This window comes from Ananas comosus, linkage group 3, assembly GCF_001540865.1.
Source record: "Ananas comosus cultivar F153 linkage group 3, ASM154086v1, whole genome shotgun sequence".
NCBI lineage: Eukaryota > Viridiplantae > Streptophyta > Magnoliopsida > Poales > Bromeliaceae > Ananas > Ananas comosus.
The window spans coordinates 9348494-9363010 of NC_033623.1; the positions used below are offsets into that span (position 1 = coordinate 9348494).

The 14517-nt window shown below is 36.6% G+C and overlaps 1 protein-coding gene across 1 annotated transcript; it reads right to left on the bottom strand.

The window, feature by feature from the left end:
* On the bottom strand, window positions 451-3098 carry LOC109708151 (growth-regulating factor 7-like). Its single transcript, XM_020229775.1, has 4 exons — window positions 3042-3098; window positions 2597-2939; window positions 2086-2298; window positions 451-1193 (listed from the first exon to the last, which is right to left on the bottom strand). Exons 2-4 carry the CDS (start codon window positions 2712-2714, stop codon window positions 607-609), a joined length of 918 nt encoding a protein of 305 aa, XP_020085364.1. The 5' UTR covers window positions 2715-2939; window positions 3042-3098; the 3' UTR covers window positions 451-606.

The window sequence follows — 14517 nt, forward strand, 5'->3', positions numbered from 1 at the left end:
AATAAAACAATTGCATGCTAGAAACATCACTCAAAAGATTCAGCTGCACAAGAGGAAAACAAAGTCAGGTTTCCTCATGAGTTACAAAAATTTTACTGTTTCCAGGCCCACCTGTCAAGGACTTCAATTTTTTTAACTTGGAATCAAAACAAGAGATGCTGAGGTCAAATATTATTAAACTTTTAATTTCATCTAATTTCATCTTATTTATCTTAAATTCATGTTTTGAGTTTACCAAAAGTCACTGAGTCCAAACATAGAAAAAAACATTGAATATACAAATATTAAAAATATGATTCTCTGACAGCTTTAAATTTTTAGAGACAATCAAATTTTTTACAATCTACGTACCAAAACCGAATGGAGAACAAGAGCAATATTTCGTAATCAAATATAAGCATTAGCTTCTTTTACCTCAAAATGATCAGTTGCCATAGAAAGCAGGTGATTAACAAGGCATGTGTTTATTTAAGTTGGTATTATTCATGCATTATCAAGCATCAAATAAATTAGAAACATCTGGTTCTTAAGTACAACACACATAAAATTTATAAGCTTATTTTGATCTCTCCTCAGTTCACAAAAGCTAAGATGATACACGTTGCTCTATTCGCCAACCCGCACATTCTCCGACTGGGCGAAGGAGGGACTGTCGCTGCTACTACTTTCTGACAAAGAAACCAAGACCTCTCCAAGGGGCCCACCGATCGACGAACGCGAGCCCTCCATAGTGTTACATGACACAGAGAGGCGAAGTAGTGTAGAGATTGAAAGAGAAGATATAACGTTGCCATCGGTTTTAAACACATCGACATTCTCCTTTCGGCTGCAAATGCTTGACTCGTCTGGGAAAGGGAAGCAGAATCTATTCAAATCTGTATGGTTTAGCATCAACTTGTTCTTATATTGTTGCTGATGAATTGTGTTGAATGTTATCTCTTCACGAAAATTCGATGTTGGTTTGGTTTTCGGGTCTGTAGATTTGGATAGAAAGTTCAAGTTGGGCGGTGCGGTGGTTGTTTTGCGTGTTTCGATCGCATGCTTCCTTGAACGTGGTCGAGTTCTTCGCATGTGGTGGTCACAGTACTTGCGATCGGGCGCAGCTTCTCTTGAGCACCTCCATTTTTTGCCATCGGTTCGATGGCACCTTCTAGCCTCGAGCTCCATAGTATTTAAGTGCTTAAGATTATATACTGCATGTATAAAATACATATTAACGAACTAAAGTAAGTAAAGAATAAGTAACAAAGTCATTTTCACATAAACAAACAAAATTTGTTAAATCTGCTTAAATTTAGCACATAAATAGTGATAAAATTCAATAAATTTCTTCACTGGTATGATCATAATTTTGTTAGGAGCACCCCTTGCTAAAATAAAGCAATAGGAAATTGTAGTGAGGCAAATATCTAGGGACAGCTATAGACAATAAAAAAAAGTTCACTGAATTCTAGGATTTTATATTTGAACCTCAACAGAAACGCCATCAGATTCAGTGATGAAAATTTGAAAAGTTTCTATTAAGAAAAATACAGAATATTTTGCCACTTAACAAAATATTATGTTACACAACAACTAAATATTTTTATTAAAAGATTACAAATGCTGCTAACTTCTGAGTAAATATTTTGAACGGCAAACATTTGTTTGCCGTACATTTTAGCGCATTTTCTCTTCATCACTCTGTAGTTTAGAAAGTTGTACTTAATTTTAATAAACAGGATAATGAGGTGACTTTTTTTGCAAACCACAGGATGGAAAATGAGATACTCTACAATCGTCTGGATTGGAAAAAAAAATATTAATGACAGGTATCTAAGAGAGAATAAAAATAAAACTATGGAATAGTTTAGTGAAACTTTTTGAACCGAAAAGTAACAAAGCAAATCCGCATTAAACCATAGGAAGACAAATTGAAGTTCATCCTATTTTCAAACCAAAAGACTAATAAGTGAATAGCTGAGATGCTAAAATGCTTAAGATCAAGTATGAATTTGAAAAGCCAAAAAAAAATTAGTGCATTTTCTTAGAAAAATGAAGAGTAACAAATGAGGGAGAGCAGTATGAAGAGAGTAAGATGATTACAGTTGGGAACTATGTGGTAGAAGGGGACTTCTAAGTTAGATACTGGGATAAGAAGGCAGTAGGGGACTGGAACTGAGGCAATGATATGTTTATAGATCAAAGCCTGCCTCTGTAACTCCGCCCACTGCACTGCGGTAAACGGAAAAGCACTCGTCGTGGCCATAGTAACACCGCCAACGCCGCCGCCGCCGCCGCCGCCGCTCGTTCTGGCCTCTGCAATAACTCAGATATCAAACTCCAACAATCATCGAAACGCAGTATGCGAAGGCGGCATGTTTGGCTTTGCTTCTGCTTTTGCTTTCAGCAATACGTACAAGAAAGTTCTGAGACCTAACAGTAGAAGCTCTAGTTTGAAGTTTTTTATTTCTACTTCAAGTAAAACATTTTAAAATGCTTCAACATAGTGCTTATTCTAAAAGAAGCTTGTTTAATATTGTAGTTTTTCCAATAATACTAGAGAACTAAAACATAGATAACATGGGAGAGGGAGATCTATGAAAGATAACAAAACCTGGGGATCTGACCAATGTATGAAATGAGTTGCATTTGAAGCCAAAGCTATGGCCCAGATCCTCTTGATCATGGCTCCTGTCCCTCTTCTCCCCAACCTCAGCAGTGTTACTCTCCATTTTTGTATGAGAAACAATTAAGTTGCTGTAAACCAACTGTGTGGTTCTTGTCTCTCAGAAACCCTTTTAACAGCTTGGATCTCTTTAGATTGTGAGATTGATTGGTGCCTGTAGTATGCTCCCCTTGGGGAGATCAACCTTTTATTTGTTCTGTGGATGGGATCACCCCCTGTTTGGTTCCCATGCCTCCAACATTCCAACACTGCAAACCAGCTACATATAGAGCTAAAAAAAATAAAAGAGAAAGAAAAAGAAAAAGAAAAGAAATTTCATTTTTTTTGTTAAAAAATGAGGAGGTAATGTTGGGTGTTATCAAAACGTACGTACCCGGCCCGGAAATGGACTGACAAACTGCACAAATGATAGTACTTCATCCTAGCTCGCTGTGAATCTCACTTTTCTACTCCCATGTATTTGTGAAATATAGGACATAATCACCCTACTCTAAAAACTTAAATCGATAAAAAAATAATATTTAAATATTTTTATATTTTTTAACAGTATTTTTCTTACAACTAACTTAGAATTGGGATTTACCTTGCAGTAGATTTTATTCAAAGTCGGATGGGTACTAATCATTATGCCTAGTTCGTTAGTATGCATTTCACTTAAGGAAAACTTTTTTGAAACATAATTTATCAGTTAATTTTGCATATAAAAAATGCTATATGTACATCTATATATAATTATAAATTTTACATCTTTTCAATTCTAAGATTCACAAAAATTTAAATTAATTTTTAATTAAAAAATTGATCAGACTAGAGAAAGACAATGAATTTTTGGATGGGAATATATATAGGGGGTATATTTAACACCAAATTTATAACTCTTTGCATGTATGGCGGAGAACGCTCGTTCGTTTATCTTTTTAAAATTATAAATATGACATGTTGCTGTATGCAAAAATGCTAACTAATCTTAAAGAGTTGATGTCTCCAATCTAACCATATTTAATAAACATGCATAGGGTAGGGATTGAACCTTCGACCTCTTTGTTAGAATTTAGGATAATTTTTACAAATGCTAACTATCGAGCACTTAATCCTTTTTATGGTGCATTATAGGTAGGGAATTATATGAAGTTCATTTTTACAAAGAAAAAAGAGAAAAAACACTGTAATTAAGTATCCTCCACAACTACACCAGTACTCCTTGTTTATGACCATCCACCTCCTGCTTTTTCTATTATTGCAGCATCTATCATTTCTGAACATGCATATGTACAGCCCACCTTTGCCCATAGTGCGCACTGAGATACCTGTCCATACCCTAACCCTATCATCAGAAACACACCCCATCCCTCTAGATCTCACTTTATCACCAAAAAATCAAGTCCCATATACAAATGAACCATGCTATATATATATATATATACTTGTGCATGATCTTTGTTAAGTGCTTTTCTTTTTGTTTTTCTTTTTTGAATATAAAAGCTCATGCATAGGTGAATTCATTGTTAAGAAGGTAACAGTAAGTCACTACCAATAATATTAAGAGCTAATAAAAATATATATACAAATTAGATAGCTTGCTATTTTTCTCTATAAAAAAAGCACACCATTAAATATATATAAGGAAAAAATGCATATATATTTAATTTTTTTTTGGTTCGTTTGATTCAAACCATTAGGTAGTTCTTTCTGTATGAAATTTTGATGCGACGTTTACTTTAATTAATGAGCTTTTAGAGTTCTCTCATGATTTATGTCACTTTGTTCCCTTTGTACGTATAATATAAGTGTTGGGCAAACAATTCGTGCGATTGACACGTGACGCCTGTGAATCCTCCTGTCCCTTCGCGTCCTTCCGTTTGAAGCATGAATCAGAGTATATCTCAAGAATTGATCGAATATTTTGAATTCCCACGTACAGTCAATTTTTTACCCCCACTAGTGAATACATGTAAAGTAAAAAACGCACAAAACTTGTTAGAACTATGGTTCGTTTAATAGAATTATTTAACATTGGAAGTTTCAATTTTAGTTTCTAATCTTTTGATTTGTTTGATTTGAGCTATTTGATTGCTCTCTTATTTTAATTAATAAACTTAATTAGTTAGAGTTCCATGTATTTGTATTCTTACAGTGTGTAACAGAAGGGAACCAAAAGGCTCAAATCAAACAAATTGTAGTATTGGGCAGTGAAATCCAAACTTTAAAAGGCTATATAATTGTATCAAAATGGTTTATATATAACTTGTGTTGGAATTAGAGGGCAGTAAAAATTTACAAACTGAATAGCCAATGTATCCTGAAATCGAAATCGGATTGGGTTGCTTGTTTTACTAGCCTCCTTGGATCGTCCTTATCTCAATACTTTTAGATCTCCCACATATCTCGTCTTCTCCCACGCCTACATCTTATGTCACAAATCGGATGTGTCGGACACGGATCAGATGCAAATCGAAGAGGGCTATAAGAGTCCTCTTCTATATCCACACTCCGAAAACTAGAAAACGTAGGCGGAAATCCAAAGAGAAAGAAGAGATCATAGATTCCTTTTCAATTAATCATACAAGAGAAAAGTGGAACATATTTATAGAATAACGAAACCCCCTACATATCCTGAATCTCACGTAGAGATTAGGATGAAGATTAGAATTTGGATATCTATTAATATATAATAGATATCCACTAGAAAATACGTTTCTTAATTAATAAAAAATATATAATTTATTCTCGTCCTAACTAATTAGGATAAATTCTAATCCACATCTTATATAGATTGGGTTAAATTATAACCCGTTAATATGGACACACTATATGACATCAATCTCCCACTTGGCCACATTGGCCAATTCTTTCTTATTTCTTCTCTTCATACGGATAATGAAGTGTGTGATCTGACAAAAGAAACACATGCAGGAGTGCAATATTAAGTCACCACCCAACTAATATAATTCGTTTATATCCTAGACACCTTAACATACATCGGATCAAGCATCACAAATCCTCCTTCTGTAATAATAGGGTTGACCCCACGATTATTTCTTATAATCATAATTATCTCAAGTAACACAACCGAGATAACCGCCAGGGCAATGAGTCACAAGGCTTACGTAGCATGTTATCGAAATATCTTTCTTAGTCCCTCACGTTAATCTATATCGGTCCAAGCACTTTATTAGACATGCTCCGCGAGAACGTATTTTCTCATGACCTTAAGATACATGCTATAAGTGAATTAATTCAAACCTCTACTTTATAATGTATTTCTAAGTCGAGGGCTAAAAGGCTTAGTGCTCACACAATAACATAGAGAGAAAAACTATGTCGCTCTACTAACTGGTCTCCAAGCACATACAGCATGATATGTATGCTATGGCGGAGCTCTCACTCAATGGGTCGTGTCACACTTTGTAAACGTCATACGAACCTTGGTCTAGATATCATTAAGGTATTCAACCATCACACAACTCATCTCTTTAACTTGAGCACTTAGGTTCGGCTATTATATAGGCTCGATATGAAATTTCACAGAAGAACTCTCACATCCAACTCTTTAGAGTCTTATCTTAAACTAATTACGGGGACTTTTAAATATGTCAACATTTTATTCATAATGCATATGAATAAAGCAATCATATTATAACTACTCAAGTTTAATATGATTATTATCTAGTTTCATCCTGCTCACCACCTAGGTGCCAGGACGATCACCTGTGTGGGTAGGCTAATCTGAGCCCGGTGACCAAGGTTTTAAGTGCCCGTCGGTATGGGCTGTATCCACCGTGCCGTACCGTGCCAATAAGATACGGGCACAATACAGACCTTGTGCCGATGGCACAGCTCAAAACTCTCTATTCTTTAAATTAGTAAGTAATTTTCTCAATAAAGTTCAAAAGATGTGATAACAAGATATAATAAATAGTTAGAATATTTTGTTACTAAAGAAAATAAATATTTCATGCTATTATGTGTCGACGCACAAGAAATTTTTTTTACCGGCACCCATCGGCACGGCTCAGCACGCACCGTGCCGTACCGTGTCGGCAAATTTCCAGCATGATCTCGTGCCACGACACTTAAATCCTTACTGGTGATTTATCGACCATGTGCCTACTAGTATCTATTACGCAATCACAGAAAAAATATATATTTTCATTAAGAAAGCGTAAGATACAAAATAATGTTCATACATCAAAACCTGTGAAGACCCAAATTCCTAACATAGGTCTGAAACATATCCCTAGCTATTGGCTTGGTCAACGGATCAGCCACCATTCTAGTAGTGGAGATATGTCTAAGAATGATCTCGCCTAGCTCAATCATGCCTTGAATGTAGTGAAAACGGATATTTATATGCTTGGTCCTACTATGATACATACGGTTTTTCACATACTCCAAGGCAGTCATTCTGTCAGAAAACATCTTAACATGCTTATCAACTCGAGTCACGATATCGAGGTGCTGGAGGAATCATCTGAGCCAAACAGCCTCCTGAATGGCCGCTGAACAAGCAACGTATTCCGCTATCATAATAGACAAGGCAATGCAACTTTGCTTCTTACTGCACCAAAAAATTTCCTCGCCTCCAAGCATAAACACATAGCCTGAAGTGAAGCTACGCTAATCTCTATTACCGTTTCAATCAGCATCGCTATATCCTTTCAATCTCAAGTCCCCAACTTGGAAGCAGAGAATGAGATCACTGATTTCTTTTAAATATCAAAGGATCCTCTTGACCACTTGCCAATAAATAAGTCCTGCATTGCTCTGGTAATGACTTACCAAACCAATCGTGAAGCAAATGTCAGGTCGAATACACATCATAGCATATATCAATGTAATACACTGGACTTCCGCAAATTTCGGAGTTCGAGTGTGTGGAGTGATGTGTGACTCAATCCTACATGTTCTATAAGGTTAGAACAAGTTTTTGGATAAGTTAGAGGATGATTGGAATGCTAAAAGTGAAAAATTGCATCAAACAGGCGAAATCAGCTTTTTCTGCTTGTTGTACCGGTACAGCCATTACCTTGTACCGGTACAGACTGGCAAAAATCTGGCAGCAAGGCTAATTTGGCCATTACCTTGTGCCGATTTCGCGCCGTACGCGTCGCTCGCTGGTTGGGTGGACTAGGGGCCAGCTTTTAAAAGGTAAAGGGATGTGTTTTGACTGTGTTTTCCATGTTTAATGCTGGGAGTTGCTGAAAGAGATCTTTAGAGAAGTTTGTAGCTCAACTTTTCTATAGTTTATGGTTTATTGTCGGATTTTGACGCGTTTTTGTTCCATTGATTCCAGCAGAGTTTGTGAGGGTCTCCTGCAGTTACAGAGGAGATATCTAGCTGTGATTTACCCACTTTGAACTAGGGAAAAGGGGCCTTGAGGTTTGAGATAGGTATTTAGTCCACTAATGAAGCTATTTCGGATCTTTATGCGACGTAATCGAGTAATTGATGTAGTTTGGAATTGATACCTTTGCAGTAGGTTTCCTGATTACATTGAGCTTAATCGGTGACCTTGGGACTTCGTTACAGGGTGTTCCCTCCAGGGGCAAGCTGTAAGTTCAGCTAGAAAACTGAATTCGCATGGTTTCGGTTTTTGGAACTCGTATACGAGCGTTTTGACGCCATTTACCTTTTCGTCGCAGCAGGAATGCAATCGACCCTTGGATTGTTTTTAGCTGAGTAGTGAGGGCTTTTAGAGGCTTAACTTGAGGTATATACCTAGCCCAAAAGCAGAGAATTAAGTTTCCATTTTGTACTTCTTGTGAATTTTGCCGAAATTGGAGTTTTGAGTAATTATTTCGGCACGACTTTCTTATCTTGTTTTCAGCAGGATCGGAGCCTTGTTGAGCAGTATATTGGGAATTCTTGTGGCTGATTGGAGCTTCATCATAGGTGGGTCGGACCTAACCAGAGCAAGTGGAGCTCCCCTATGTTCTATATGTATCTATAGAATAGACTAACCGCATAAGTGCATTGAGTGCATATGTGATTGATAGAGAATTTGAAACATATCATCGTGATGTATGATGTTTAAGTAGAATGACATCTTTATAAAGTAGAGAACATATATACATGAAAGTATTTATATTCATATTCAATTCAGTTGAATGACTTATGAACAAGTGTAAGATGCACTTTAAAGTAGAGAACAATGACATTCTCTTGACTCGACTCTAAAGTAGAGAACTATGACATGCTTATGACTATGTTGCTAGTGCCATAATAGTGGAAAGATTATAATACCATGTGATTTAGCATTACTCTTACATATCTACAATCTAGTGGATACTAGTTTTTGTTACTATTCGGGTGTTAGAATTCCGATCAGAGGATCGAGGGTAAGAATATTACAACTGAAACCATGATAATTGAGACTTGTGGATTGTGAAATTTGCTTGCTTGCCATCGTGCTCATTCGCACACGCTTGTGAGGGTCGCTCCCTACAAGCTGGCACTCCGGAGTTGGCCTACGCGACAGTTGCTCGCCCGTGCGGGATTGGGTGCCGAAGTGGATTGCCGTGGGGAGTGTATACTACCACGGGGCCATTAGGCGCGGCGCAAGCTGGACTACCTTGGGTAGGTCCCTGTGAATGAAAGGAATGTGCTAAAGGACATTGAACAGTAATGAATGATCACCAGTCATTGTGTATAGTTTCTGCTTATACATTCATATTTATGTTCATGCTTACTTTAGCTGCTATATTTTATTGTTCAATTCATCCCGGTAGAAAGCTATTACATGTTGTTTACATGCTTATTACTTGCTTAGCATCATGCAATTATTGCTTTTGTTTTCATTTAGTACATCAGGAACCTAGTGGTGTAATTCGCCGAGGCTGGCGGCTTACCCACTGGGAACTATTGTTAATAGTTCTCACGCCCTTTTTATGGTTGTTTTTACAGAGCCATCTACAGGAGAGGCTAGGGATCATGGCAAGGGAGTCGCGTCTAGCTAGACTTTGCTAGGAGCGTGCTAGTCGATCACCTTGCTACTCGGGCTACGGCCGAGGGTGATGTCCATTGTATAGAGTGACTACCTTTGTACAGATATTTTTGTGTACCCTGTGTTGTATATGAGTTGTAGATCCAGATGTTATAGTTCTTACTTCTTCTTCTTTTGCTGAGATTTTGGATTGTATACTCTTTGTTCATTTACTGATAGTATATCGTCTTATACATTGCTCTGATGTTAGGATAGGACTCTCTCTTGTTTTACTTCCTATCGACTCGCTTTCTTTGTAGACGCCTTATATACTGCAGGTGTATGGCGGGTTTGTACACGTGCCGGTTATGCTTCCGCTGGTACCCGGGCGTGACAACAAGCTGCCAATTGCACTCGCATAAGTAACCCTACTCGTTTACTGTTTTTCTTTATCCGTTTTAGGGCATTGATCAAGATTTAGAGTGTGATTTTTCTCCACTGGAGTGGCAATGGATTTATAATGATGCATTCTAAAACGCTCTAGAATTTTTTTAATATAAGATTCTTAAGACAAACCAAGAATCCTTCTAGAGCGATCATGCATGACCTTCACTCCGAGCACATAGCTCGCTTCACTCATGTCTTTCATCTCAAAGATAAGAGACAACTACTACATAGTGGTATTGATCAACTCCATATTATTTCTAGCTAATAGTATATTGTCGACGTATAGTGAGAGGAGCAGAATCCCTTTTTTTGTCTTCTTGACATATACGCAGTGGTCTTTCTCTATTATGGACATACCGATAGAGATGATGGCTTCATGAAACCTAAAATACCACTATCTCGATGATTGCTTGAGACCATAAATGGATCTTTTAAGGCTACAAATCTTATCTTCTTGACTTTTGAGTATAAAATCCTCAGGTTGATCCATGTAGATCTCCTCCGCTAATTGTCCATTAAAAAAAGCTGTTTTGACATTTATTTAAATCAATTCCAAATCTAGATGTGCTACTAAGGCTAGAATCAAATGTATAGAGGCAAATTGCACAACGGGAGCAAACATCTTTTTGTAATCTACCCTTTACTTCTGAGTGTAGCCCTTGGCCACGAGGCGAGCCTTGTATTTATTGATTGACCTATCCACCTTGTGATTAATTTTTAAAACCCATTTATTTTCAATAGACGTGCGCCCAGTGAGAAGGTCAACTAACTTCCATACTTGGTTCTTACTCATGAAGTCCATCTCATCTCTCATAGTAGATATCTATTCACTACAAGCTGACGTCTGCAGTACTTCTTTATAAGAAGCAGGTTCATCATCATCGAGCGAAGTGCACATGAAAATATTCCCTTCGATCTCAAAATGTCGACGGGGAATTTGTCCACGTTCACTTCTACGCAATTGAGGGCCTAAACTGCCAACTTCCAAAGGTATGCTTTCAATCATGGACGCACTCCTACTAGCCGGAGGATCACTACCACTTCCTTCAGCGACTTCAGGAAGTGATCGATCACGCTAAAACGGAGATGGGGTAGCGTCGACCTGTAACTCATACAATCCGATGTCTCTCCATATTACACCAATGCTTGAAATTTCTCTTTTAGAAATTCCATATTACGAGACTATCTCGATCATACCATCATCTGGGTGTTCACCATACATCACATAATCTTTTGAATTTTTAGGATATCTGATGAACACATGCTTGCTCTAGGGCTGAGTTTTTCAAATCTATATGAAAGGCTGTGAACATATCCAGCCGAACCCTAAAGGCGTAAGTAGTATAAACTCGACTTTCTACTACTCCACAACTCATATGGGGTAGAAGGCACTGATTTGCTAGGAACTCGATTAAAGATGTAGGCTGTAGTCAAAAAAGCATCTCCCCAAAAATTTATGTGAAGATAAGGCTGCGCCATCATTGACCTAACCATCTCTAATAGAGTATGGTTCTTTCGCTCTATAACACTATTTTATTGCGGAGTACTAGAAATAGTGAGTTGTCTTCTAATGTCTTTTTGCTCACAATAAGTCTTAAACTGATCAGACAAGTACTCATGACCTCGATCAGTGCGAAACACATTTACACATCTTTTTATTTGATTCTCAGTCTCCACAGCGAAGCACTTGAAGCATTCCAAAGCTTAAGATCGGCGAGAAAACAAATACACATAGCCATAATAGGAATAATCATCATTAATGAATGTGAGAAAATAGTACGCACCATGCCGGGCCTTTACATTCAGTGGCTCACAAATGTCTGAGTAGATTAGCTCCAAAGGATGAGAGGTACGTGTAGCCTTACCAAAAGACTTTCTACAAGCCTTCCTAGCCAGACAAGCCTCGCACACAGATAGGTCAACTTTGGCGAGAGATCCCAAGAGGCCTTCTTGAGCCAGTCTATTCATTCTTTCTTGACCTATATGGCCTAATATGGCGTGCTATTTAACGAATTCATCACAGAGATTAGAAGAAGAAGAAGCAAATGCAAACGAATCATCCTCCAAATCTAATTTTAAAAAATTATTAACTAATGTATCATATCCAAATAAAGTATTATGAAAGAAAATATCAAGACGATCTCTGTCAAAATGAAAGGAATATTCTAGATGCTACAAAGCGAAAATTGAATATAGATTACATCGAATTTTGGGTGCATATAACATGTCTTGAAGAAGTAAAGTGTGGCCACCATGCAATTTGAGTTGGTACGAACCAATTCCTAGGACTTCTTCTTTTGTGCCATTCCAAAAGGTGACAAACTGTGTGCCCGAGGGTATTCAATGGTAATCTACGAACCTTACTCGATCACGAACTACGTGTTTGTTTGCTCCTATTCACAATCCAATCAGGAAGAGAATGAGTTACCGAAGCATAAGAGCAAACAAAACAGTGTGAGCTAAGTGGTAGGGTTACCTTTTTCGGCTTATAATTATAGCATTTTAGTTTTGTAGCATCTCTATTTCTAGCGTGCTTGCCTCTACGGCGCTTTCGAACTCCATCCTGAGGAGCTTGATTCTGATTCTTCTATGCTCTACTGTTGTGATGCCTTTTGCGCTTAGGTGGAATCCCACCGCATTTCTCAGAGCGTGCAACAAGAGCGACAGAAAGATTTGCTTCCAAGCGCTCTGCCTCGAGCTCGAGATGGTGCAAAATATCATTAAACATTTTAATACTCTTGCTGTGTTTCATCAGGAGCTTCATTTAGAAGCATTCAGGATCAGGCAGTGAACGAATCACTGCTAGAAATTGTTGCTCATCAGTGAGCTCGTTCCCAGCAGCCTTAAGGTCCCGAATCATGGCGCTCATCACACAATGGTGCTCAGCCATTGAATGTTTCGGATCTTTAGTCTACTCAATTGTTTATCAAATTGAACTTTTATTGGGCCTTTCTATATAGTTGATTTTGCTTACCTACATTATTTACTTATTGAATATTGTTGCAATTGTTGATCATATTGGTAGATTTATATATGTGTCTGATAATTACTCATGATTCATTATTTATGTTTCCATTGATCACGTATGTGGGACTTGTTGTCTCAAGACGAGCTTTCATTGGGACTATTTTTGACTATTGTTATTGCCTTACTTCTATGCTAGTGTTAGTCCTAATGTAACTTTGTTCTCTTATAAGCTATTAATTTTAGGGGTTTTTTGTTTATATGGAAAGAATGAATATATTGTCTATCTTTACACTGCTTTTGCTTTAGATATCTACATTACCTATATTTTCTCCCTTTTTAATTTAACTCTATTATTCTTTTACTCGGAAAACTAACTACAAATATTGTGCGGTTCTGCTACGTCTATTTGCTATTGTCGTACTTCCGTTCTACTGTAAGTCCTAATACAACTCTGTGTTTTTGAAAAGGTTAAATGTATTGCCTATTTTTTACATTGCTTTTGTTTTGGGTGTGGTTTAATTAGAATTTTATTGTCTATTACGATTTTACTAAATATGTATTATTTTTTTTTGCAATAAACTGACTATGATTTAGTGCGATTGTTCTATGTCTATTTACTATTGCCTTGGTTCTGTGCCATCGTAAGTTCTAATGCAACTTTGTGCTACTAAAAATATAGAATGTATTGCCTAATTTTTCACTGCTTGTGCTTTTGATTTGCTTTAATTAGAATTTCATTACCGATTCTAGTTAACGTTGTTCTTCTTTCCATAGAAAACTGATGACGATTTAGTGCGGTTGTTCTACGTTTATTTATTGTCGTCTTACTTTCATACTACTATAATTCCTAAAATAACTCTATAATTCTATAAGCTCTTAATTTTAGTGGTTTCTTGCTTAATAAAACGATTGAATGTATTTTCTATTTTTATATTATTTTTGCTTTGAATGTCCTCATTATCTATTTTATTTTCTTTTTAATTAACTTTGTTATGTTTGTATTAGGAAACTAATGACGATTTGGTGTGGTTATTTTATGTCTGTTTGCTATTGCCTTACTTTCGTGCTACTATATGTCCTAATGCAACAATGTTCTCATAAAAAAGATTAAATGTATTATCTAGTTTTACATTACTTTTGCTTTGAATATTTTTTAGTTAGAATTTTATTATTTACTAAAATTTTTGAAACATATGTAATTTGATGTAATATGTGTATAGCTATTTCTCTTCATATCCTCTTTTCTCTTCTTTTTGGATTGATAAATGGTAATTTTTTTGTGCACATTTTATATTCTAGATTTTTTCTTTAAACTTTTATCTGCCGTGTCGCACGTATTCCTATACTAGTAAATATACTATACGCAACATTTTAATGAGTAATTTTTTTTTATCCATATACTATCTATCTTTAATCGATGGAGTTGAGTTCAGAATATTAAATAGTTTGGACATCTTTAGAATACCCGAAAGTAGTTGTCATGTGATGGGAACTTTTTTTAAAAAACTACCTA

Coding starts and splice junctions, on each gene's coding strand:
- LOC109708151 (XM_020229775.1), bottom strand. CDS start 2,714: ATGGAGAGTAACACTGCTGAGGTTGGGGAGAAGAGGGACAGGAGCCAT. Junction 2,299..2,596: donor TACATTGGTCAGATCCCCAG/GTTTTGTTATCT, acceptor GAGTTATTGCAG/AGGCCAGAACGAGCGGCGGC. Junction 1,194..2,085: donor CTACCACATAGTTCCCAACT/GTAATCATCTTA, acceptor TTATACATGCAG/TATATAATCTTAAGCACTTA.